Raw genomic sequence first — 25,966 nt, 5'->3', positions numbered from 1 at the left:
GGCCAATGGAGTTCAATGCAGATAAGTGTGAAGTGACTCACTTCAGAAAAATTAACAGGAAGGCAGAATACTGGGTCAATGGAAAGATTCTTGGTAGTGTGGATGTGCAAAGGGATCTTGGTGTCCATGTACATAGATCCCTGAAAATTGACACCCAGGTTGATAGTGCTGTTAACAAGGCATACGGTGTGTTAGGTTTTATTGGTAGAGGGATTGAATTCCAGAGCAGTGATGTCATGCTGCAACTGTACAAAACGCTAGTGCGACCTCACTTGGAATATTGTGAACAGTTCTGGTCGTCCCATTACAGGAAGCATTGGAAAAGGTACAGAGGAGATTTACCAGGATGTTGCCTGGTCTGGAGCAAAGGCCTTATGAGGAAAGGCTAAGGGATTTGGGTCTGTTCGCATTGGAGAGAAGGCGGCTAAGAGGCCATTTAATAAAGACATACAAGATGATCAGAGGATTAGATTGGTAGAGAGTGAGAGTCTTTTTCCAAGGATGATGACGTCGGCTTATAATGGGGGGGAATAGTTGCAAATTGAGGGTTGATAGATTTAAGAAAGATGTCAAAAGCAGGTTCTTTACTCAGAGAGTGGTAAGGGCAAGGAATGCCCTGCTTGCCAATGTAGTTAACTCAGCCATATTAGGGGCATTTAAACAGTCCTTGAATAATCATATGGACATTGATGGGATAGTGTAAGGGGATGGGCTTAGATTAATTCACAGGTCAGCGCAACATCGAGGGCCAAAGGGCCTGTTCTGCGCTGTATGTTGTATGTTCTATCTGTTATAAGCTCATCTGTCATTCTCTAGTCTGCACATTGTTTGCAGATTAAGCATTTATCCATAGCAGCTACCTTGGCAACAGGAAAATCTTTGAGATTATGTAGTCCTTCATGTAAAGAAGCATTAAGAGCACGTTAAAAATTAAAATGGCCTTCCTATTTCTTCCCTTCCACATCCATGATATAGATTTAACATGCTTTAAGCCCATCGCCCAATGCTATTGTGATTTCCTCTCTTTGCGTGCTGTATATAGGAGATGAGTGGAACAAAGGGTATGCAGAGGTCTTCACTGTGCTGCATCCTGTAAAACCTGTCTCAACTGTGATGATGTAAATCAAACCACCTCCCGAATAGAAGACAATTTATTTTGTGCTATAGTCTCAGTATTGCTGATGCCATCAATCTTATATGACACCAGTGGTTTTCAAACCTTTTTTGGTTGAAGGATCACATTTCATATGATCTCAGTAATCACAGAGCCCTCCAACTAAATATGACATGACAGTGCACATTTATCACACTGTACTGTATATAATAGTGTCAGCTGTGGTTCAGAAACACACAGTCCTAACCCAAAAGTTTTCAAGTTCAAGTCCTACTTCAGGATTGAACACAAGTCAGATCAGATCTGGTGATGGCAGCTTTCAGATGAAAGGTGTTTTTCAGTTTCCACCTTCTAATAAAGTCCATATGACAATAAGACATAGTGGTCAAACATACTATGTCTGCTTCTGAATCTGTTCTGCCATCTAATAAGATCATGGCTGACGTGATAATCCTCAAGTGTACTACCCTGCCTAACTCTCAACTGCCTCACTGAATAAAGGTCTATCTCAAACTTGAGTATAGTTAGTGACGCTGCCTCAACAGCTCTCTGCAGTAAATAACTCCACAGATTTACTACGCTTGAGAAATTCATTCGCACTTCTTAAATCAGCGATCCCTTATTCTAATATAGAAACAGAAATTGTTGGAGGAACTCAGCAGCAACTGTGGAGACAATGCTTTGGGTCCTGTGACCTTGCCTCAGAACTGATTTTGAGATTAAGTCCTCTATTTTTAGACTCTCCCATAAGGGCATCAATCTCTCAGCTTCTACCCTGTCAAACCCCTCATCCTTTAAGAATTTTGTATGTGTCAATAAGTTTGCCTCTCATTTTCCTAAACACTAATGGGTACAGCCCCAACCTACTCATTCTCTCCTCAAAGGGATACCATGCACAGAATCAAACTAGTGTGAATTTTCTCTGGACTGCCTCCAATGACAGTGTATCTTTCCTCAGATAAGGGGCCAACTGTTCACAGTATTCCAGCTGTGGTCTGACTTATAATTTGTCAAGTTTCAGGAAGACCTCCCTATGTTTACATTCCATTCCCTTTGAAATAAAGGCTAACATTGCATTTGCCTTCCCCTTCAACTGCTAAACTTGCATGCTAACTTTTTGTGGTTTATGTACGAGGACCACAAATCCCTCCATGCTACAGCTTTCTGCAGTCTCAGTCCACTTGAATAATGTTCAGCTCCTCTACTCTGCCTGCCAAGGTGCATAAGCTCACATTTTCACACATTCTGCTTCACCTACCAAGTTCTTGTTCACTCATTTAAACCTGTCTATATCCCTCTGCCATTCAGGACTGAGATGAGAAGAATTTTCTTCACCCAGAGTGTTGTGAGCCAGTGGAATTCACGACTCAGAAAGTGGTTAAGGACAGAATATGGTTTTCAAGAAGGAAACAGACTTACTGATACCCTCAGGCTAAAGGGGCTAAATGGGTTGGGGCAAAAGTGGAAACTGGGTTGGGTGATCCATTATGATCATGTTGAGTAGCAGGGCAGGCTTGAATGGGCTGTCTGAGTTACTTCTATTCCTATTTTCTATGTTGCTGCTTTCTATATCCACCTTGTCAAGACCAGTCATAACAAATCACATTTTGCTCCTCTAAAGTTAAGGGAAACAAGTCCATTCCATACAATATTTCCTCATCAGCCAACTCACTCATCCAGGTATCAATCTAGTAGAACTCTTCTGAACCATCTTGAAATCATTTACATCCTTCCTTAAAAAGAAAAAGGAAAAAAATGTATAAAGTATTCACAATGTGTTCTCACCAATGCCTTGCATAACCGAAGTATAACATCCTTAATTTTAGCTTAAAATCCTCTCTTATAGTGAAAACATTTTAACCTAAAAGGATGTTATACCTCATTATTCTTCCTGTCTTTATGCGCTCCTCACCTAGACACTTTTGCATCTTGGAATTCTGCAGTTGTTCTCCATTGCAGTAATACTCTTTTTATTAATTCTTGCCAAAACAAATTTTTACCCACTCATTTAACCTTTTGAATGGATCCACATCTTTGCTATGCTGTCTTTGCACAGTGCTTTCCTAACTGTATCATTGGGAAATTTAACCGCCATGCCGAAATCTCCTCAGTCAAACAATGGGCTGAGAGGTGGCAGATGGAGTTTAATTCAGATAAATGTGAGGTGCTGCATTTTGGGAAAGCAAATCTTAACAGGGCTTATACACTTAATGGTAAGATCCTCGGGAGTGTTGCTGAACAAAGAGACCTTGGACTGCAGGTTCATAGCTCCCTGGAAGTGGAGTCGTGGGTAGATAGGATAGTGAAGAAGGCGTTTGGTAGGCTTTATTGGTCAGAATATTGAGTACAGGAGTTGGGAGGTCATGTTGCGGCCGAACAGCACATTGGTTAGGCTACTTTTGGATTATTGTGTGCAATTCTGGTCTCCTTCCCATCAGAAAGATGTTGTGAAACTTGAAAGGGTTCAGAAAAGATTGACAAGGATGTTGCTAGGGTTGGAGGATTTGAGCTATAGGGAGAGGCTGAACAGGCTGGGGCTGTTTTCCCTGGAGCGTCGGAGGCTGAGGGATGACCTTATAGAGGTTTATAAAATAATGAGGGGGCATGGAAAGGATAAATAGACAAAGTCTTTTTCCTGAGGTGGGGGAGTGCAGAACTACAGGGCATAGGTTTAGGGTGAGAGGAGACAGATATAAAGGAGACCTAAGGGGCAACTTTGTCACACAAAAAGTGGTACATGTATGGAATGAGGAAGTGGTGGAGGCTGGCGTAATTGCAACATTTAAAAGGCATCTGGATGGTTATATGAAAAATAAGGGTTTAGAGGGATAATGGCCGGGTCTAGATTAGGTTGGGATATCTGGTTGGCATGGACAAGTTGGACCGAAGGGTTTGTTTCCATGTTGTACATCTCTATGACTCTATGAAATAAAACCCCATTAGAAAAGTCATTGATATAAATTGAAAATAAAAAAGTGCTCAGCACAGTCCCCTGTGGAGCCCCATTTGTTGCATCATGTTGATTTGAAAAAGATCATTTATGCATACTTCCTGCTTTATGCCAGTCAGCCAGTGTCCCCCTTACCCCCTAATCCATGAGCTCCTACTTTGCACCATAATCTTTTACACTGAACCTCGTTAAATGCCTCGAGAAATCCAAAAGGTTCCCTCAGTTACAAACTGAAATTCAAAATAAATTGGTCAAACAGAATTTCTATTTCACAAAATCAAATCTACAGAGAGCTTGCTGCAAATCATTTAAAAATCAGAGAGTGGGGGAATAGCACATCTTGGCCTATTTTGAAAAGGGAAAGTGAAAAGAGAAGAAGAAAAAGGAAATACCTCTGCTTACAAACAGAAGAGATAAGCAAAATTAATTCAATTCACCTCTTTGGCAACCATACAAACTTCACTTTAGAAAGCCTCTATTGAAGCTGTCACCACCATCACATTTTCAGGCAACACATTCTAACCTCGCTGAGCTGTAGGTTTGATATCCAGACGTTTCATTACCTGGCTAGGCGACCTCCAGGTGAAGCGAAGCTGTTGTCTCCTGCTTTCTATTTATAACTTTCTCCTGGATGGGGTTCCTGGGGTTTGTGGTGATGTCATTTCCTGTTCGTCTTCTGAGGGGTTGATAGATGGTATCTAGATCTATGACATTGTGGTTGGAGTGCCAGGCCTCTAGCCCTATATACGGATGAAAAAAACCACCATTTCGACTGGGACAACACATCTATCCTGGGACAGGCTAAGCAAAGACATGCCAGAGAATTCCTAGAGGCCTAGCACTCCAACCACAATGTCATAAACAAACGCATAGATCTTGATACCATCTATCAACCCCTCAGAAAACAAACAGGAAATGACATCACCACAAACCCCATGAACCCCCGCCAGGAGAAACATATAAATAGAAAGCAGGAGACAACAGCTTCACTTCACTTGGAGGTCACCACTGATGATGTTACCTAGCCAGGTAATGAAACGTCTGGATATCAAACCTACAGCTCAGCGAGCAAACCTACACCCAAAACCTCAACCTGAGCTACAAACCTTCACAAACCTTACATTCTAACCCTTAACCAGTCATACAGTCAGAGATGTACAGTACAGAAATAGACCCTTCAGTCCAACGAGTCCTTGCCAACCAGATACCCTAACCTAACCAGGTCCCACTTGCCAGCATTTGGCCCATATCCCTCTCAACCCTTCCTATTCATGCATCCTTCCACATGCTTTTTAAATGTTGCAATTGTACCAGCCTCCACCACTTCCTCTGGCAGCTCATTCCATACATGCACCACCCTCTGCGTGAAAAAGTTGCTCTTTAGGTCCCTTTTAAATGTTTCCCCTCTCACCTTATGCCCTCTAGTTTTGGACTCCTCCACGTCAGATCTTGTCCATTTACCCTATCCATGCCCCTCAAGTTTTATAACCCTCTATAAGGTCACCCCTCAGTCCCCGACCCTCCAGGGAAAACAACCCCAGCCTATTCAGCCTCTCCTGAAAGCTCAAAATCTTCCAATCTTGGCAACATCCTTGTAAATCTTTTCTGAACCCTTTCAAGTTTCACAACATCCTTCAGACAGTAGGGAGACCAGAATTGCACACATTTTTCCAAAAGTGGCCGAACCAATGTCCTGTACAGCCACATGTTGCATGAAAAACCTTTTCTTCATATCTTTTCACTAACCTCTTCAAAGTACTCCTTTTTGTTCTTGATCCGTTTACACGTACAAACTTTTTGTCTCTCTTTACTTTGTCCCAAACTCTCATGACTCTGAATACCTCAATCAAATCTCCTCTTGGTCTTCACTTCTCCAAGGAGAACACTACCAGCTTCTCCAGTCTATCTTCATCACTAAAGTTTGTCAGTCTCGCAATCATTCTAATAAATCTCTTCTGCACTCACTCACAGCTTTGGTAAAGTACATCGCCCAAAAATAGATGCAATACTACAGTTACAGCTGAACTCGTACCTTACATAGGTTCAACAAAATTTCCTTGCTTCTGTACTCTATGCCGCGATTAATAAAGCCTGAGATACCATGTATCTTATAAATTGTTCTCTCAACCTGTCCTGCCAATTTCAATGAACTATGTATAGCTAGACACAGGTGTGCTGCTTAGATATTCACTTTACATTTGCATCTTTTATTTGATATTGTCTCTCCATGTTCTTCCTAACAAAACGTTCCATCTTGTACTTCTCAGAATATAACCTTATTTGTCAAGATTCACCCATTCTACTAAATTAACTACATCTGATTGAAGTTGTACACTGTCCTCCTCACTTTACAATGTTCAAAGTTCCATATTATCCATAAACTTTGAAACAGTGACCTGTATCCAAAGTTATATTATACATCAGGAAATGGAAAATTCCCAACACTGATCCCTGGGGAATCTTGGCCCTGCCCAAAAAGCATCCATTAACTAGAACACTCTGCTTCTCATCATTTAATCAATTTTGTAACAACAACATTTCTACTCTCCCTTTTCTTCCACAAGTTCTACCTTTGATCACAAGGCTGTTCTGCAGCACTTTATCAAATGTTTTCTGGAAGACAACATAAACTGCATCAACAACATTGCTTTCATCAACTCTCTGTTACCTCATTAAGAAAATCTTTAGTTAGCTAAACGTGGTTTTCTCTCAAGAAATCCAAGCTGGCCATCCTCATTTAACCCACATTTATCCATATGACTATTAGTTTTGGCCCAGATTATCAATAACCACCGAAGTTAAACTGACTGGTCTGCGTTTGCTTGGTTTATCATTATATTCTTTTCTAAACATGGGCATAGAATTTGCAATTCTCTAGTCCTCTGGCACCACCCCTTAATCTAAGATGGAAAAATTATTACCAGTGCTTTCACAATTTCCATTCTCACTTCCCTCACTGTCATCAGATGCAACTGATTTGATTCCAGTTAAAATACAAACAGCCTATCTCCTAATTTGTTTTAATTTTTTGTCATGACTGAAGGAGTGGGTAGTACTTTCTTCTTTAATAAAGAGGAATGGAAAATATTTATTTAACATGTCAGCCATGTCCGCTGCATCCACGTGTAAATCCCGTTTTTGGTATCTAATTCAGAAGTCCCACAACACCAGCTTATAGTCCAACTGGTTTATTTGAAATCACGAGCTTTTAGAGCGCTGTTCCTTCGTTGGTCCTGACCTGATGAAGGAGCAGCGCTGCAAAAGCACATGATTTCAAATAAATCTGTTAGAATATAAGCTAGTGACATGTGACTTGACTTTGTCCACCCCAGTCCAACACCGGCACCTCCACATCATGGCCACAATCTTCCTTCAACCACCTTTTTACTACATATGCACCTTTAACATTAGCGGCCAGTGTCTTTTCATACTCCCTCTTTGCTAGTTTTATTTGGTCTTTCACCACTCTTAACCCTGGGTTCTCAATTGTATCGTTATATCTCTGGTGTCATCTAGAGATCCCTGGATTTATTTTGGTACCTTTCACCTCTGATGAAGTTTATCTTCACTATGCCTGAATTACCTATTTTTTTCTTCCTTGAAAATTCAACTCCCATCTTTCCTGCTTATCTTGAATTCCAACTTATTCAGCTCAAATCCATTCTTATCCCCACTTAACTCAAGTTTGTCTTTCCCCAATTACTCACTCACTCTGTATTGTCCATTATCTTTTACTGTGATGGATCCACATCTCACTGTACAGTGATCACTATCACCCAAATATTCACCCTTTACTTGAGACTTTATCTATTTGGACCTGATTTTCAATAACCAGCTCTAGCAGTGCCTCCTTTCTTAATGGACTGAAAACATACTATAGAAAATTTTCCTACACCCAGTCTAGGAATTCTTGCCCCTCTCTGCCTTTTACACCAATCTATAGTCAGATAATTGAGTAATTACAATTGCACTACCACGTTTGCACCTCTCTGTAATTACTTTGAAAATGCATTCATTTACAGGTTATTGACTGTTAGAATACACTCGAAAGGCCATACAGCCTGCTCCTATTTATTTCACCATCATGTAGAATATCAGTGCTAAAAAAGCAGATGGAGAAATGTCACACGAGCAAATGTTCATCCAAATATTACCTCCAACTGTAATTTCTGGCTCACTGCATTTAACCAAAAATAGAGCTGTCAACATTCGGCAGCGGGTCTCAAACCAGACAGGTGGAAGTTAGTTAAGGTGAGAATAGAGTAAGAGCACAACTCTACACGCTGATGAAAATGAATTAATCAAAAGTCAAAAATAAAACATTGGCAATATTCAGCTTATAATCCATGTTTCAGAATAAGTTTAGGTTAGAGTATTAAAATTAAATGGATACACCTGATTGAGAAACTGATCAGAAGTCTGAAGTTAATACAATTCAAAGAAACTTGGAGTTAACTACAGTTAAAAACTAACCAATATTTGGCATCAAGATCAGAGGGTGAAGTTTAAACAATGAACAACTTATTTCTGGACAACTTGGTAGAGCCAGGACATCCGCATAGAATAAACTGAAACCTGCCAATTCTGAGAAAGAGGATCATAAACATCTTCTCTAATGGGGTTTTATTTAATGATCCCATAATTTTATGGACCAATCAGATCCTTGAGTGAAACCTTGCTGGATAGCCCATAAGTTTAATTTTGTTCAATTTGTTTATTATGGTGGTCAGTCACTGAACATATTCACAGCAGGCTGTCAATATACTTTTCGCAAAATTATTGAACAAAATAAAAACCACAAAAACTATGTTATACTGTACAAGACTTATTTGAAATGGTCTCATTACAAATGCCAAAGATAAAGGTTCAACCTTATTACCCTAACAAAACCTTACAGAATCTCAAATCGTAAACAGTCACCCCATTTCCAGCTCCATGTTCTTTTCTCAGTTGGCACAGCTATAATCAGTTCCTTCTCGGCAGATATCTGCATTCATTTAATGAATGTCTTCAGCTAACACAGACTTTTTTTAAAATTAACAAGGATTCCTTAAACTCCATTTTCACAGACTTCTTTCCCAGACATTTACCAGCATTAAACCACTCAGAACTTATTTGCTTCTGTCCTGTTTTTCTCTCTGAAAGAAACCTGCACGCTCACTGACCTTCTGGGTAATTCTAGCTTTCAATACGAACTTTTGTCTCGGTCTTTGTGTCATAGGACAATTCATTGCTGGGCAACATATCAATTTTTCTTCTCTCTTTTACCCTTGATTCTAAAGCACTGGGGCTACTCACTGCAAAGGTTTTTAATTCAATACATGTGAACAAATTTCTAGTTATCCCTCAATTTATGGTAAAAGACAATAAACAGGTGCAGAATTGCAAATGAGTTCTCCATTAAAAGAAGTGCACAAACAGCAGAATATATATCAGCAAACCCAGTGGACCTAACAAAATCTAATACTGCAATCAACTGGCTTCTCTCTAGCCAAGCTGTACCAATGCAGAACTATCAACATTAACAACAAACACCACATTTACTAATAATCTAATTATTTCACAGCAAATGTATCCAGGCCACTCAGTACTCTGTATGTATCAATGAGATCCCCCATCATTCTTCTAAACTTCATCGAATACAGATCCAAAATCCTCAACTGCTCCTCACATGACAAGTTGGTCATCCCTAGGATTATTCTTGCAAACAGTCTCTGGACCCCCTCTAATGCCAGCTATCCTTCCTTAGATATAGGGCCCAAAACTGCTCACAATATTTCAAATGTGATCTAACTAGAGCCTTAAACAGCCTCAGCAGTACCTCTCTGCTCATGTTCAAGGCCTCTTGAAATGAATACTAAATTCCATTTGCCTTTCTAACTGCCAATTGAACCCATGTTATCTTTAAGAGAACCCTGACTCGTAAGCCCCTTTGGGCTTCAAATTTCTGAAGCCTTTCCACATTTAGAAAATAGTCTACGTGCACATTTTCCCACATTGCATTCCACCTGCTACTTCTCTGCCCATTCCCTTACTCTCTCTGCCTTCTGTCAGTCAGCCAATCCTCTAACATACCAGCACTTTGCTCTTATCTTATTTAGCAGCCTCCTGTTAAAGGTCTTCTGAAAATCCAAATAGATTACATCCACTGTTTCCCTTTTGTCTAACTTGGTTGTTACCCCCTCAAACAATTCTAACAGATTTGTCTGGCATGAACCCGCCTTGACAAAGTCATGCGGACTCAGTCATTTTTTTACCTTGCATTTTGAAATAGTCTGCAATCTCGTCCATAATAATGGGTTCTAAAATCTTACCAATGACCAAGGTCATGCTAATGGACCAATAAGTTTCCTATCTTCTACCTCCTTCCCTTCTTAAACAGAGGTATTACATTAGCCATTTCCAGTCCTATGGGACCCTCCCTGGTTCCAATGATTCTATAATCTCCTCAGCTGTCGCCTTCAGAATTCTGGCATGTCGTCAATCTGGTCTATGTGATTTATCCACCTTCAGGCCTTTCAGCTTCTCCAGACCTTCTCCTTAGTTTTGCCAAACCATAAAGCCCCAGATCTCATTGCAATCTTGGTCTAAATATGGACGAGAGAGAGCTGAATTTAGGGTGAGGCATGACCTACAGGTCTTGGCATCAAGGCCACATTCAAATAGAAGTTCGGTACTAACAATGGCAGTAAAACTAAAATCAATAAGGGAAGCTTAGGGAGCAAAACAACTCAACTCCATGGCATCAGTGCAACACATCTACTGGTCAGAGCATCCCAAGTTCGAACATCTTCGACTCATTTAACATTAGCCTTCCCTCAAGTTCAGAGTAGAGCTATTGACTGAGTACATAATCTTTGGCACCATTTACAACTTGTCAAGTACTCAAGCAATCTTTGCATATAATTATCACAACCTTAAACTGAAGTGGCAAGCAACAGTCATGCCACACAACTGCCAAGCAATGACCATCCAAGCAGGAGAAATTTAGTTTTGCTTAGTTAATGGTAGTGTTATCACCAAGTCCCTCATTATCAACATGAGGATCACTACTGACCAGAAACTTAAATGACTCATGTAAATGCTATGATTATTGGACCAAATTAGACTGACTATTCAGTGGTGAGTGGCTCTACCCACAACCTACAAGAAATTATTCAGAAATGGAATATTCTCTACTTGCCTGAATGGGTATAGTTGGAGCAATCAAAATACATTGCTCCTCACAGCCCAGTTACACTGCTAGATAGTGTCTAATTCACTGGCCTAATCCAGTGGTGAGTGCATGATCTACAAAGATATCACTGGAACAGCTCACTAATGCTGCACCTGCTTTATTTGTCAAACTGACAACTTCTTCCAGCCAGACAGGATAGGGAGAGTAATGGGATAACAACCTCCCAGGTTTGCCTCTAAGTTACACATCTACCCAACATGTGCCTATACTGATGTTCCTTCGATGACACTCGGTCAGAATTCCTGGCATTTCTTTACATGAGCAGCTTCATCAGGCAGGCTGCAGTGCTTCAAGATGGCCCCAACCATCACCTTTCCAGGGCAACCAATAAGATCTGATCTTGTTAGTGACACATCCAAAGAGCAAAGGAAAAAAAATTGCACCTGGATCTAAACATATCAAACACCAACTTTTGCAATTACATGAAGCATTATTTGTTCATTAAGTAAAACACATGGCCATTATTTTATCTTTCAACCAACATCACAAAAAGATTATTTGGTCATCACCACATAGCTGTTTATGGAAGCTTGTTGGATACAACATAGTTTGCCTGTTCCTACGTTACAAATGTGACAAAAATTCATCAAGTGCTTAATAGGCTGTTGTAACATGTTTTTAAGCATTCTGAGGTGACTGAAGGCATCCTATGAAAGTAAGTCTTTTTGTTCCTAATTGCAACATCAAAGCCAATAACAAACCAGCATTTTGACCTTCATGCAGGGATTGCAGCTTTTGCACAATGCAGTTAATAAATTGTTTCACTTCAACTGGTTCAAAGTCAAGACGTTTTCACCATTAATCATTGGATTTAAAATAACTCAACAGAAGACCAGATAAATATTTATTTCATATCTTCTGTTTTCAATCAATGTGGTACAAATTATGTTTGTAAAACAACCTACCACAAATAAATTCAGGTTCTTTTAAAGACTCCAACAATGTGACACAAGCAAATGCACAAATTGTTACAATTATGATAATTAAGAGATGATTATACTTTAGAAAGAATGAAAGCGGTCATGTGACCTGTTCTGCAGTCTGACAAGCCTGGGTTATAGAGATAAGAAGGCTAAGATTGTTTTACTGAGAACAAGCAAAGTTATTTGTATCTGGAGACTGTGTCAGCTGTCTCATTGAAGACTGAGTCTGAAGTCCCAAGGAGGCTTTGTTGGTAAGAGTTGCAAACAGTTGTGCTGTAGGTTATCGATTTACTTCCAAGATTAAAGGCAGTTGAAATCAAAATGACTAATTAGCATTTCTATCAAGATATAAGGTTGATGTGTTTCACTTTGCCATGGAGAAAGGGAGCAAGAAAATTATGAACTCCGACATTTGCTGCGCAAGAGGCCATTTACCCCATCATGTCTGCATCGAATGACCAAAAATTGAGTACAACAAACCCAATTTGCCACTTCTCGGCCCACAGAAATGGAGGGTGTGGCAATACAAGTGAATAGGCAGAGGTGGGTACTGCAGATGTTGGAGATTAGAGTGGTGCTAGAAAAGCACAGCAGGTCAGGCAGCATGTGAGGATCAGGAAAATCGACATTTCAGGCAAAAGCCCTTCATCAGGAATGCAAGTGACTATCCAAATGATGCTTAAATATTACAAGAGTTTCTGATTCAAATAGTGAGTTGCAGACACCCACAACCCTCTGGGTGGTAAAAGTTCTGCATTCTCCTCTTAGCTTTCGACCTCTGAACTTAAATTTACATCCCTGAGTTACTGACCAGACTACTGATGGAAACAGCATCTTCCCAGCCATCCTTTCAGTGTCCCCCAATCTTATGGATTTTGATCAGGTCCCCTGTCAGCCGTAATTGCTCCAACCCCAACCAATTCAACCTTTCCTTATAATTCAGACCCTCCCCACTGAGGCAGCATCCTAATAAATTTTCTTTGGATTCTCTACACTGCAATCACATCCCTCCTATGAGAATCAAGACTGCACACACAACACCAGTTTCGGCCTAACCAGTATTCTTTGCAGTTCCAATATAATCTCTTGTACTCTATGCCTCAGCAATAAAGGCATTGGCTTCTTAATCACCTTATCTAGCTGCCCTGTGACATTCAGGGATTTGTAGATGTGCATATCAAGCTGCCTCTGATCTTTAATAGTTTCCAGGGTCCTACCATCCACAGTGTTGCCTTGCCTATGTTATGTGTATTACCTCACATTTTTCTGGGCTGAATTCCATTTGTCACTGCTCTGCCCAACTGACCAATCCATTGATATCCTCGCATAGTTTATAGTTATCTTCACTATTTACCATTCGACCATTCTCATGCTCTGTCACCTGTGAACTTCGGTCCATACCATTAAAGTTCACCAAAACCAGCAAGGGACTCAGCTCCAAGGCTTGTAGACCACCACTGGAAAAAGGGTTCTAGTCACAGGTTCATCCATCTATCATCCTCCAACACTACTGCTCCCTGCCACTCAGCCAATTTTAGATCCAACATTCTCATTTTGTCTTGGATTCTATGGGATCTTTTGCTCTTAACCAGTCCACCATGAGGGACTGAATCAAAAGCATTGCCAAAGTCCATGCAGACCACATCAAATGCATCACCCTCACCAACTGCAACATTTGGGAGTAGGGAGCAGCAATGTCTTGCTGCAAGTGTACAGGGCCTTGGGTGAGACCATTCCTGGAATATTGAATGCAAGTGTGATCTCCTTGTCTGAAGGAGGATGTTCTAGCTGTGGAGGCAGTGCAACAGAGGTTTATCAGACTCATTCCTGGGATGGCATGACTGACATATGAAGAGAGACTAGATCAGCTAGAACTGAGAATGAGGGGGTAGCTCATAGAAATCTGTAAAATTCAAACAGGACAAGAAGGGCAAACACAGGAAGAATGTTCAAATGACCAGGGACGCCCAGAATCAAAGGGTCAGTTTATGGTTATGGCATAGGCCATTTAAGACTAAGATTAGGAGACATTTCTTCACCCGTAAAGTGGTGAGCTTGTGGAATTCACTACCACAGAGAGCAGTTGAGGCCAAAACATTTGAGAGTTTTCAAAAAAAGGTCAGACATACTTCTTAGGGTAAAGGAGTAAAAATGAATAGGAGGAACTGGGAATAAGGTTGATCAGGCATGATCATATTGAATGGCAGAGTGGGTCCAAAGGGCTAAATGGCCTACTCCTGCTCCTATTTCCTATGTTTAACACCCTAGTTACCTCCTCAAAAAATTCTATCAAGTTTGTTTGCAATCAAGTTACAGGCTTCCCTGCACATAAGCCAATATCACAGAAATGGTCAGAGGGAAAAGACTTCATGGCATTGGAAGCTACACAAACATATCCTGGAGAATGGCAGGCTCTCGATTTCCTGGCATGTCATGCAACCTTCTATAGATTCCAAGAGATTCATTCTGGCATTATCAGGAGTGATAAACAGTCTTTGGAACAGGCTTTACTGCTGAAGGACTTAAGGAATCCTCTAAAAATGGAGGAGTGTATGTCCTGGAGACAAGTCTCTCAAATTTAAGTCTTGACAGAATGGTCACGTGGGAACCCACTGAAAACTGGAAGCTACTGTGACTGTTACAGCATTGTAGTTCCATTGAGAGCACAATGCTTAAGAAGTATAAAAGAGTAATGTTCCATTCTATACTTTGCAGTATGGGTTGCATACAAAAGCAAAATAATGTTAAATGAAGAATGGTTACAGCAAAAGCTTAAAAATCTTGTCATGTCAATCACTTTTTAAAAGCATCCTAATGGTCAAAATATCATACCTGTTTAGCGGCTTCCCATAAAACATGTAAGATTGGAGCATTTTGACAGTAAACCTTAATTTTTAAGACTACACAAAATAAAACTATTGTCCATTCAATGTTTAAAATTAAGATCTGGAATTTCAGATACCATTTAAACAACAATGGGTTTTATTGCACGTGCATTCTCACAGGCAAAAATATTCTCCTTTGTGAATACACCATTTCAGTCCAGCACAAGTCTGGGGTTACAGCCACCGGGACGATCATTGACGATGAATTGTGTGCGCTACAAATTGCAGTATAAAAATAAATGAGTTCCACTCCAAAGCTTTGATGAATTGATATCAATTGCACAGTGTAACTCAAATGTGAAACAATACATTTTACACCATTAAAGTTGTTTTGATGGTGAGACATAGCATCACTGTAGGCAAGCAGAGTTTATTAGACAGTTTTATAAATATGCTGAATTTAATTTCTGAAAATTTTTAATATTAAAACTGTTGATTTGGAGAAATAGGATTTCAACATCAAAATAATATTGATGTTCGACTACCAATACAATGAAGTCTTTCCAAGGCACATTGCCTCCTTCCGCCATCCAGTGAAGGAACACAGAAGCAGGTCACATATATCCAGCGGCTCTGAATAGTAACTGAGCTTTAATACAAGAACATCCTAGCAATTTTGCACAATTGGAAATGTGGCTTATGTGCTGTGAAACAGCAGTAGCCGTTAAACAACTGTGTGATAAGCCATACAGAACAGAGACTAGACAATAAGCATTACTGCATTATGTCACAATGGCAAGACATCACGACACAGATTTCAATTTGTGACCACTTAAATGACAAACAAGACAATAATAAAGTATATTTAAAGTTTATTTTATACAGTCCTTCATGGGTTGCTTCCTTGAAGCTTAAAACAAATCGACAATTCTTTCCATTGCCTCCCCAGTTAAATCCCAGTACGTAACACATGAAATATTGAGTATTATTTGCAGCCTGCACAGCTTAAAGTTATATTTAACAATAGTTATGCCATAAAAACTGGTCTTGAAGCACAGTTAAGGGAATCATAGAATATTACTCAGTCTATCTTTACTGTAATAACTAAAAATGTAAAACTTATTGCAGCTGCATTTTGGTACAGAACCAATATTAATTCTCTGTCACAATCTGGTCCAGGAAGAAAGATGACATTAATCCTAGCAATCTAGGTTATTTAAACAGAACTTCTTTTGAACCTGTACAGCTGATCATGTATTATTGTATGTTTGTGTGTACGTATTGTCCCATATATTATAAATACAACGGAAGTTTTCGAATCTGCTGCAAGAACAAAGTATAAGCTGTCTGATTCAGACAGTCAGATCAACAAAAAGAAATCAAAATTCTTTTATTTCAAATTGATGGCAAATCATGACTTGGATTACCCCTCAGTTTTTTTTTCCTTTCACCACTGATCCTGGTCTTTGTCCCTCAATATCTTCCTGTTAGTCAAGTTCTCATTCATTATCATCATCCACAGCTACCTCCCGATCGACCCTTGTGTTCTCGTACAGGAACAGGAGTTGATCGACCTCCGCCGGGGCCAGCTGGTTTCGCTTGGCATTCACCAGATTCCCTGCCGCGCTGAACAGGCGCTCAGAAGGGAGGCTGGTAGCTGGAATGCACCAGTACTTCTGCAGCAGTTTGCTCAAAGTGGGAAATAAAGCTACACGGTCAGACCACCAGATGAGCGGATCTTCATTCAGTTCCAGCACCTTCTGTGATTTGAAGTTGTTCAGCTCTTCCACAACCTGGGCACGCCATCCATCTTGGCCCTCATCTCTGCTGCCCGCCTGCCCGAATATCTCTGCCAGCATGAAGCTGATGCTGCCAGTGCTGTAGGGCTGCACCAATACTGTCCGTTTTTTCAGGGGAGGCTCTTCAAGGGCAAAGCCTCCCTCTGCTTTCGCAAAACTCTCAATGCCCTTCTCCAAGAGGGCAGTGGCTTCCTCCAAGATCTTGTTCTCGACCTGCTTCTGTTGTGAGGCTGAAAGGAATGGAACTTTCTTGTACCTTGGATCGAGAAATGTCGCACAGTGGAAAAACAGCTCCAGCTCTGGGGACAACGCATATGCTTCAGACAACTCTTTGGCGATGGTCTCCTTCACAGCACTGAGCACATGAGAGTCTGAATCATCGACTTTCAACGTCGAATTCAAGAGGACATGCAGCAGAGGTTTGACCATGCTAATGAGTGGGTATTTGGACTTGCCCATCATCTCAGTGGCCTGTTGAAATGGCTGCAGTAATTTCACCAACCCATCTATGGTGCTCCATTCACTGGCTTCCGGCATCAATTGGTAACTCATGCTGTCCTCAAACAGCACTGCAGCAATTGCGGTTTGCTGTTCCCTCAGCCGCTGTAACATAGAGAGGGTGGTCCCCCAACTACTACAATCATTAACCAATTGATGCTGTAACAAATACTGCTGCTTCTGCTTCTCACGCAGCATGCACGCTGCCCTTGGTGTCATTTTAAAATACTCGACCAGTTTATTGCATTTCAGAAGGAGGATGCAGAGTTTAGGGAGTTGGATCGCTCGGTTTATCCCCAGGTTGATTGCGTGACCGAAACATGGCATGTGCACAGGGAGATTCAGAAGTGAGCAAGCATTCACTACATTTTCACTGTCGCTACTGGTAGTAGCACCCAACACATTTTTGCTGATGCCCCATTCTCTAAAGGTCTCAACAAGCGCATGGGCCAAGTTCTCCGTGGTATACTCATCCACCACTTCGAACGTGGCTAGACACTTGGAAGTGAACTTTAAAACGTTGGCACCACGGCCCATACCACCTACAAAGTGAGCAGTCAAAGACATGTAGTATCGTTTTCGAGCCTGCACAGTCCATAGATCAGCAGTCACCCCACACCACAGTGCCGCAGCCAACTCCTTTTCCACAGCAGTCCGGACTGTGTGATACCGCTCTGGGATAGCTTTGGTCGAGAAATGCTTCCTGTTAGGGAGCTCGTACCTTGGATCCGCCATTTTAAGCAGTTTCTTGAACGTTTGTTCCTCTACCACAGAGACAGGATACAGACCTTCGCAGATAAAGTTGGTAACCATCGAGGTCATTTCTTGGTGCCGTTTACTATCTTGGCTGTAGCAGGTCTTGAAGATTGGATCTTGATGGCTCAGGTATGTGCTTTCAGATTCAGATTTCAAAAGGTTGGAGGTGAATGGCTCCCTAACTTGCTCAGCATTGCTCTTTACAACTTGGTGGAATTCACTGGGATGATTCTTTTCAAGGTGGTAGGCAAGATTGGAGGTGTTTCCTGAATATGCAATTTGGGCCCTACAAACTCTACAATAGATCTTCTTCCATTGCAGTATGCATCCTTCAGCATCGGTATCAAACCCAAAATACTTCCAAACTTTACTTTTTGCTCTTGGGTGGCAGACCAGTTTCAGGTCAGAGTTGGAACCTTCTGGGGTCTTGTGCTCCATGGTTCCTCAGCCGTAATTCTACACACTGGGCCTTCATCCATTTATTGTTAACCTAACAATCAAACAGAAGAGACAACACGGCATTCAATTTTTTTGGTTATAAAAAGGACACGGCATTTCAAAGTTTTATAGACTGTGTTTGAACAGGAAATAACTTACCTGATTACAATTCAGTAAAAAGAAATGACAATACTGCAAATACAAAGGCAGGGCAACTCAAAAGGACAACCTATGAGCTGACATGTTGATGAGCAAACAGAATTTGCCAAGCAAGCATGCCGGCTGATGGGCTAAGACAGGCACATAATGAAAAAGCCTGAAATGTTTAATATATGGGCAGGGTTGCATCCTGTTTACACACTGGTATCTATTATCGTTGCCAGCAAAAAGATGCCAAGACTGTCACTGAACATCTTCACAGTCAAAGTCTTTGCATTTACAGAAGGGAAATGAATGCCTTCAAACCAACAACCACTTAAAATGAACAATTATTTCTGTTCAAACTTTTAACTCCTGTTCAAAGAGACAAATTGTGGTTTAAAAACCACTGACATTCTTGGTCTGGATTCACACAAGTACAGCATTTACTGGGACAAAAGAGGAGGGGGCTGTGGCCAAAATGGACATATTATCCTCAAAAGAAAAGTCGAATGGGGAAAAACAGGTATTATTGACCCATTTCTCCCAAAAGCAGATCTCCTATGTACTGGAGTAGCTACCTTCTCAGACAATTCAAACAGTGAGTGAATTCACAGTCATCTTGTGCAGCCTAGTGAAATTATTGCACACTCACTGCCTGTACAAGTAACTTAACCAGGAAGTGAGAAAGGCAGCATACCCATGGGAAAAATATGCTAACCACAAGGTAAAAACAAGGAGTTGTTCAAATTTACAGCTGGCTGTACAAATACAGCCCAGCAATATAACAAGATGATTTCCACATTAACAGAAGCTACAGTCAGAATCACAGCTCTACAATGCAAAATGCGGCACTGGTGAAGTCAGTTTCCTAAGTATGAGCTTGCTAAATGTGCGGATCAACAAAGAGGAATCAATAGTATGCCATACAGTTAATGACAGTCGGTACCATACAATTAGTGTTTTTGCAGAATTATAAGTAGGCTGAAAGCAGGTCTTTCCACCCAACTGTATGCTGCTGTTTGTACTCTACATTACCAAAGGCTTTTGACATATTTTACTTTTCCTTTTTCTCAAGTGTCCTTGTCTAGTGTAATTTTGAAAGCATCTAAAGTACAAACAAAATACTATGTATGCCGGAAACTTGAATAAAAACAGAAAAAAAAAGTCTGACCCAAGATCACTGACCTGAAATATTGATTGTTTCTCTCTCCATTGATGCTACCAGACCTACTGAAATACTGCTAGTCCTTATGTCTTAACTATTCCATGTGGCGACACATTTCACACTCTTGTGAGTTTATCCTTTAGGTTGTGCTTAAAATCAACTGCTCCCTTTTTGGATTAAATAACCATTCCAATATAATTTCTCAGCATCCATTTACTCATATTAAGTTTGCACTTCAGAACTTCCAAGATCATCAGTTGCCTGGTGGAAACTGTTAGGAAATATTGCTAAGTCAAATTGCCCAAGAAAGCTGCATCACCACGTGTGTGGAAAAAAAAGACTGTTAATGCATTCTGGATAATTAAGTGCCTCAACAGCTATTAAGTCTGCTCTTTCGTGGGCGGCACAGTGGCACAGTGGTTAGCACTATTGACTCACAGCGCCATAAACCCGGGTTCAATTCCCGCCTTGGGCAACTGTCTGCGTGGAGTTTGCACATTCTTCCTGTGTCTGCGTGGGTTTCCTCCGGGTGCTCTGGTTTCCTCCCACAGTCCAAAGATGTGCAGGTCAGGTGAACTGGCCATGCTAAATTGCCCGTAGTGTTAGGTGAAGGGTAAAAACAATGACTGCAGATGCTGGAAACCAAAGTCTAGATTAGAGTGGTGCTGGAAAAGCACAACAGTTCAGGCAGCATCCGAGGAACAGTAAAATCGACGTTTCGGTCAAAAGCCAGTAAAGGTAGGGGAATGGGTCTGGGTGGGTTGCTCTTCAGAGGGTCGGTGTGGACTTGTTGGGCCGAAGGGCCTGTTTCCACACTGTAAGTAATCTAATCTAATCTAATCTAATCTTTCACAGCAACCTGTTATGGTTACAAGTAGTTTATTTGGAGGGAAATAAAAATCTGAAACAAACTATTTGCAAGTTTTTTTGATCAATCCTCTGATGGTTCAGGCATACAGAGCAGATGGATTCTAAAATCACTCTTCCGACTAGCCAATCTCATTGATTGAACCTTATGTCACACCATCAATGCCCTGGGACTAGTTAAGGTGCAGGGGCAATTACGCCAATTTCCCTTCCGATTATGATATAATGTCCTCTGTTAGAAATGTTCACTTCAGACAAAATGGATTGTCATACTTGGTTGTCATACTTTCCTTGCAAGATTAAACCTATCAATATTCACTGCCCTAGCTAAGGCATGAAGGGCAGCCAATCTTGTGAAAGGGCAGATGGTACCTGTTGAATGGTAACCTAAAAGTCACATCATGCAGGAGAAGAGGGAACATCAGAGTGTACAGGAAATAGTCAGATGCTACTTAGCATCTCGAGCTTCTTCAATTACTCCATAAGATTACGTTTAACTGCGATTTAACACTTGTACATGAGTGTTTGTTCTCTTGCTCAACATACCAATCTCAGATTTAAGATCAACAAGGAGTAAAAGGGTATGGGACAGCTAGGAAAGTGGAGTTGAGGTCACAACTGGATCAGCCATGATCATACCAAAAGGCAAAGCAACCCTGAAGGACTAAATGACATATGCCTACCCATAATGTGGGTAATCCTGAAGTGCAGGTACCATTCTGGTAAATACACGTTGCCCTTCCTCCAATACAAATGCGGGTAGTGTGCTTACAGCATTCCAGATGTGCTCTAACTAGGTTGCATATAGATGAAGCATGACTTGCACGCCCTTGCATTACAATCCATTAGATACAAATTCCAAAAGAGAAAATGCCGGAAAATCTCAGCAGGTCTGGCAGCATCTGTAAGGAGAGAAAAGAGCTGACGTTCGAGTCTAACTGACCCTTTGTCAAAGCTAAAAAAAGGGAGAAATAGGAAGGTATTTATACTAGGCTGAGAGAAGGAGAGTCATGGCTCCAGTGTTTAAACCACTGCCACCTCTCTTCCAGGAATGCCTATCCTGAAGAAGTACTGCTCTTCGCTCCGACAGGAATTTCGTTTGTCTCTCTCCCCCTATCCACCTTCACGATTTTCCTTTTCTCTCTCAGTGTTAGACAAGGTATTTACTAAGACTCGTTTCCACAGCCAGATTTCCTTTCTCGGTGACTGTCTTCGCCTCCGACTTACTCCACGTGGATTTCAACTGAAATTCCACCCTGCATGCAGCCTCCAGGATTACAGGTACTTGCGCGATATACAACATTTTTCCAACTGCTGTTCTCGCCGCATCCTAATAGCCACACTCAGGGCCATGCGCCGCCACATGAAAGCACTCGATACCTCTCTCCAGCAGCACCGACTTACTCTCTCTCAAAGCTGCCCTGGTCCACAGTTTCATTTCATCCTTTGTATTCTTCGATGCTTTAACTCCAAACTTTTCCTGTTTCTTGCAAGCTTCAACTTCTCATCCGCACCCCTGCCTACCTTCCCAACAGTCCCAATCCCTCGAACCCCATCTTTTCCAACCCCAGCCCTTGCCGTGTGTTCACCATACCCTCTGACCTTCCCCTCTCTGAGGCTGAGCGTGCTGTTCTCAGCAAAGGACTCAGCTTTGTACCCTTATGTCCCCACCTCAATGAATTCTGGGCTCGACATGATGCTGAGCTCTTCTTCCGTTGCCTTCGTGCTCACTTCGTTAGGAAAGAGTCCTCCTCCCGCTCCACAGATCCTTTCACATCCCTCCAACATTCCACCTCTAATTAGACGCCCCTGCCAGGACAATTTCCTGCCCTCGATCTTTTCATTGACAATTGTCGACGGGACATTGGCCGCCTTAATTTCTCTGCCCCACTTACCTATTCCAACCTCTCTCCATCCGAACTTTCTGCCCTTCGCTCCCTTAGGTCCAACCCCAACCTTGTCATCAAACCTGCTGACAAAGGTGGTGCTGTTGTCGTCTGGCGTACTGACCTCTATCTCGCAGAGGCTGAGCGCCAACTCTCAGATGCCTCCTCCTACCTCCCCCTGGAGCATGACCACACCACTGAGCATCAAGCCATTGTCTCCAACACCGTGACTGACCTCATTTTCTCCGGATGCCTCCCCCCCCACAGCTTCCAACCTCATAGTCTCCCAACCCCGGACAGCCTGTTTCTACCTACTCCCTAAAATCCACAAGAAGGACTGTCCCAGCAGGCCCTTAGTGTCAGCATGCTCCTGCCCCACTGAACTTATTTCTTCCTACCTTGACTCCATCCTTACTCCTCTGGTTCACTCCCTCCCCACCTACATCCGGGATTCCTCTGATGCCCTGCGACACATTGACAGCTTTCAATTCACAGGCCCTAACCACCTTCTATTTACCATGGACGTGCAATCTCTTTACACCTCCATCCCACACCAAGACGGCTCGAAAGCTCTTTGCTTCTTTCTTGAAAAGAGGCCCGAACAATCTCCATCCACCACAACTCTCCTCTGCCTAGCTGAATTTGTTCTCTCTCTCTCTCAACAACTTCTCCTTCAACTCATCCCATTTTCTCCAAATCAAAGGTGTAGCAATGGGTACTCGCATGGGTCCTAGCTATGCCTGTCTTTTCATGGGGTACGTGGATCATTTCTTGTTCCAGGCCTACCCGGGTCCCCTCCCACAACTGCTTTATCAGCACATCGATGACTATTTCGGTGCGGCTTCATGCTCTCGTCCTGACCTGGAAAAATTCATAAACTTCGCTTCCAGTTTCCATCCCTCCATCACCTTCACCTGGTCCATCTCCGACCCTTGCCTTCCTTTCCTTGACCTTTCTGTCTCCATTTCTGGCAATAGTCTATCCACTAATATCCATTACAAGCCCACTAACCCCCACAGCTATCTGGACTACAGCTCTTCTCACCCTATGTCCTGTAAGGACTCTATCCCTTCCTCTCAGCTCCTTCGCCTCCGCCTTATTTGTTCCGATGAGGCCACTTTCCAAAGTGGTGCTCTTAATATGTGCTCCTTTTTCTCCAACCGTGGCTTCCCACCTACAGTTGTTGACAGGGTTCTCGACAGTATGCGGTCCATCTCCTGCGCCACGACCCTCACTCTCAGAACAAGGATAGGGTCCCTCTTGTTCTCACCTTTCACCCCACACGCAAAGAATAATCTTCTGCCATTTTAGCCAACTCCAATATGACACCACCACTAAACACATCTTCCCCCTGTCTGCATTCCGCAGAGATCGTTCCCTCCAGGACAACCTCGTCCACTCTTCCATCACACCTAACACCTCTCCCATCACACACGGCACCTTCCCATCACACACGGCACCTTCCCATCACACCTAACACCTCCCCCATCACACACGGCACCTTCCCATCACACCTAACACCTCTCCCATCACACACGGCACCATCCCATCACACCTAACACCTCCCCCATCACACCTAACACCTCTCCCATCACACACGGCACCTTCCCATCACACACGGCACCTTCCCATCACACCTAACACCTCTCCCATCACACACGGCACCTTCCCATCACACACGGCACCTTCCCATCACACACGGCACCTTCCCATCACACCTAACACCTCTCCCATCACACACGGCACCTTCCCATGCAATCGCAGAAGGTGCAACACCTGCCCCTTTACCTCTTCCATGCTCACCATCCAAGGCCCCAAACACTCATTTCAGATTAAGCAGCATTTCACTTGTACCTCTTTCAATTTGGTCTTTTGCATTCGTTGCTCCCAATGTGGTCTCCTCTATATTGGAGAGACAAAATGCCGACTGGGTGATCGGTCTGCTGAGCACCTTCGGTCCGGACGTAATCAGGTCTCTTTTATATCTTTCCCCTCTCACCCTAAACCTATGCCCTCTAGTTCTGGACACCCCATTCCAGGAATAGACTTTATCCTGTCCATGCCCCTCAGTTTTGTAAACCTCTATAAGGTCACCCCTCAATCTCCGACACTCCAGGGAAAACAGACCCAGCCTGTTCAGCCTCTCCCTATAGCTCAAATCCTCCAACCCTGGCAACATCCTTGTAAATCTTTTCTGAACCCTTTCCAGTTTCACAACATCTTTCCGATAGGAAAGAGAACAGAATTGCATGCAATATTCCAACAGTAGCCTAACCAATGTCCTGTACAGCCGCAACATGACCTCCCAACTCCTGCACTCAATACTCTGACCAATAAAGGAAAGCATACCAAATGCCTTCTCCACTATCCTATCTACCTGCGATTCCATTTTCAAGAAGCTATGAACCTGCACTCCAAGGTCTCTTTGTTCAGCAACACTCCCTAGGACTTTAACATTAAGTATATAAGCCCTGCTAAGATTTGTTTTCCCAAAATGCAGCACCTCACATTTATCTGAATTAAACTCCATCTTCTATTTCTCAGCCCACTGGCCTATCTGATCAAAATCCTGTTGCAATCTGAGGTAACCTTTTTCACTGTCCACTACACCTCCAATTTTGGTGTCATCTGCAAACTTAGTAACTATACCTCTTATGCTCGCATCCAAATCATTTATATAAATGACACAAAGTTTGAGATTACTTTTCATATCTGCCCGTGGCAGAGAACAAGAAAGTTAAAAAGTAATGCCCACTGGTTATTCATAGTTATCATTAAAACGCAACCCTGATGCTAAGAATTTCTCCTTTATGAGACTTTCTTTCAGATTTTCACATTAAACAGAGTTATGACTTTCTGGCTTTCCAATTCATTCAGTATATCTTTATTTTCCTGCTTAATGCACTGAGCAAATTGATGGACCTGAAATGTAATTTTTCATTTCAATTTTAACAGTCCACACACCATTTAACATCAGATTAGTTGTAGATTATTACTTTGGTGACCCTTGAATAACACAGAAAATTGGCTTATTGTCATTGGTCTGCACAAATTATTAAAAGGAAGGACAAATACTCAACTCTAAGATTGTTCTGTACTTCAAAGTTCTTTCTGAAAGGGATCATTGGGAGTTATATTTAAAAAGGTATTTTGTTGACTTTTCATTGTGTAGCTCATTATAGTCTCATTCATAAAACTTTCCATGTTAAAAGAAACCATGCAAAAGTATGCATTGCAATATATCACAATATATTCCTTGCCATCACTAGAGGAGCAGAATCCTTGATAACATATAAATTTAATCTTTGCAAACTACTTTAACAGTCATTAATCAGCTTAAAATAAACAACTGAGTTAAAATAACAAT

General features: G+C 41.8%; 2 protein-coding genes across 5 annotated transcripts in view; both read right to left on the bottom strand.

Moving 5' to 3' along the window:
• dhrsx (dehydrogenase/reductase (SDR family) X-linked) overlaps positions 1–25,966 on the bottom strand; it is a 284,000-nt gene that overhangs the window by 234,735 nt on the left and 23,299 nt on the right. The window lies entirely within an intron of this gene.
• LOC140481149 (E3 SUMO-protein ligase ZBED1-like) overlaps positions 15,905–25,966 on the bottom strand; it is an 87,205-nt gene continuing 77,143 nt past the window's right edge. For all 3 annotated transcript variants that reach the window (XM_072576902.1, XM_072576903.1, XM_072576901.1), the window contains one exon: positions 15,905–18,592. In XM_072576902.1, coding sequence (XP_072433003.1) covers positions 16,549–18,540 — 1,992 coding nt within the window. In that variant the 5' untranslated portion in view covers positions 18,541–18,592 and the 3' untranslated portion in view covers positions 15,905–16,548. The remainder of the gene's footprint in view (positions 18,593–25,966) is intronic.

Source organism: Chiloscyllium punctatum, chromosome 9, assembly GCF_047496795.1.
Source record: "Chiloscyllium punctatum isolate Juve2018m chromosome 9, sChiPun1.3, whole genome shotgun sequence".
Taxonomy (NCBI): domain Eukaryota; kingdom Metazoa; phylum Chordata; class Chondrichthyes; order Orectolobiformes; family Hemiscylliidae; genus Chiloscyllium; species Chiloscyllium punctatum.
The sequence above is the reverse complement of the archived record's forward strand: the minus strand, read 5'-3'. Positions and strand labels throughout refer to the sequence as shown.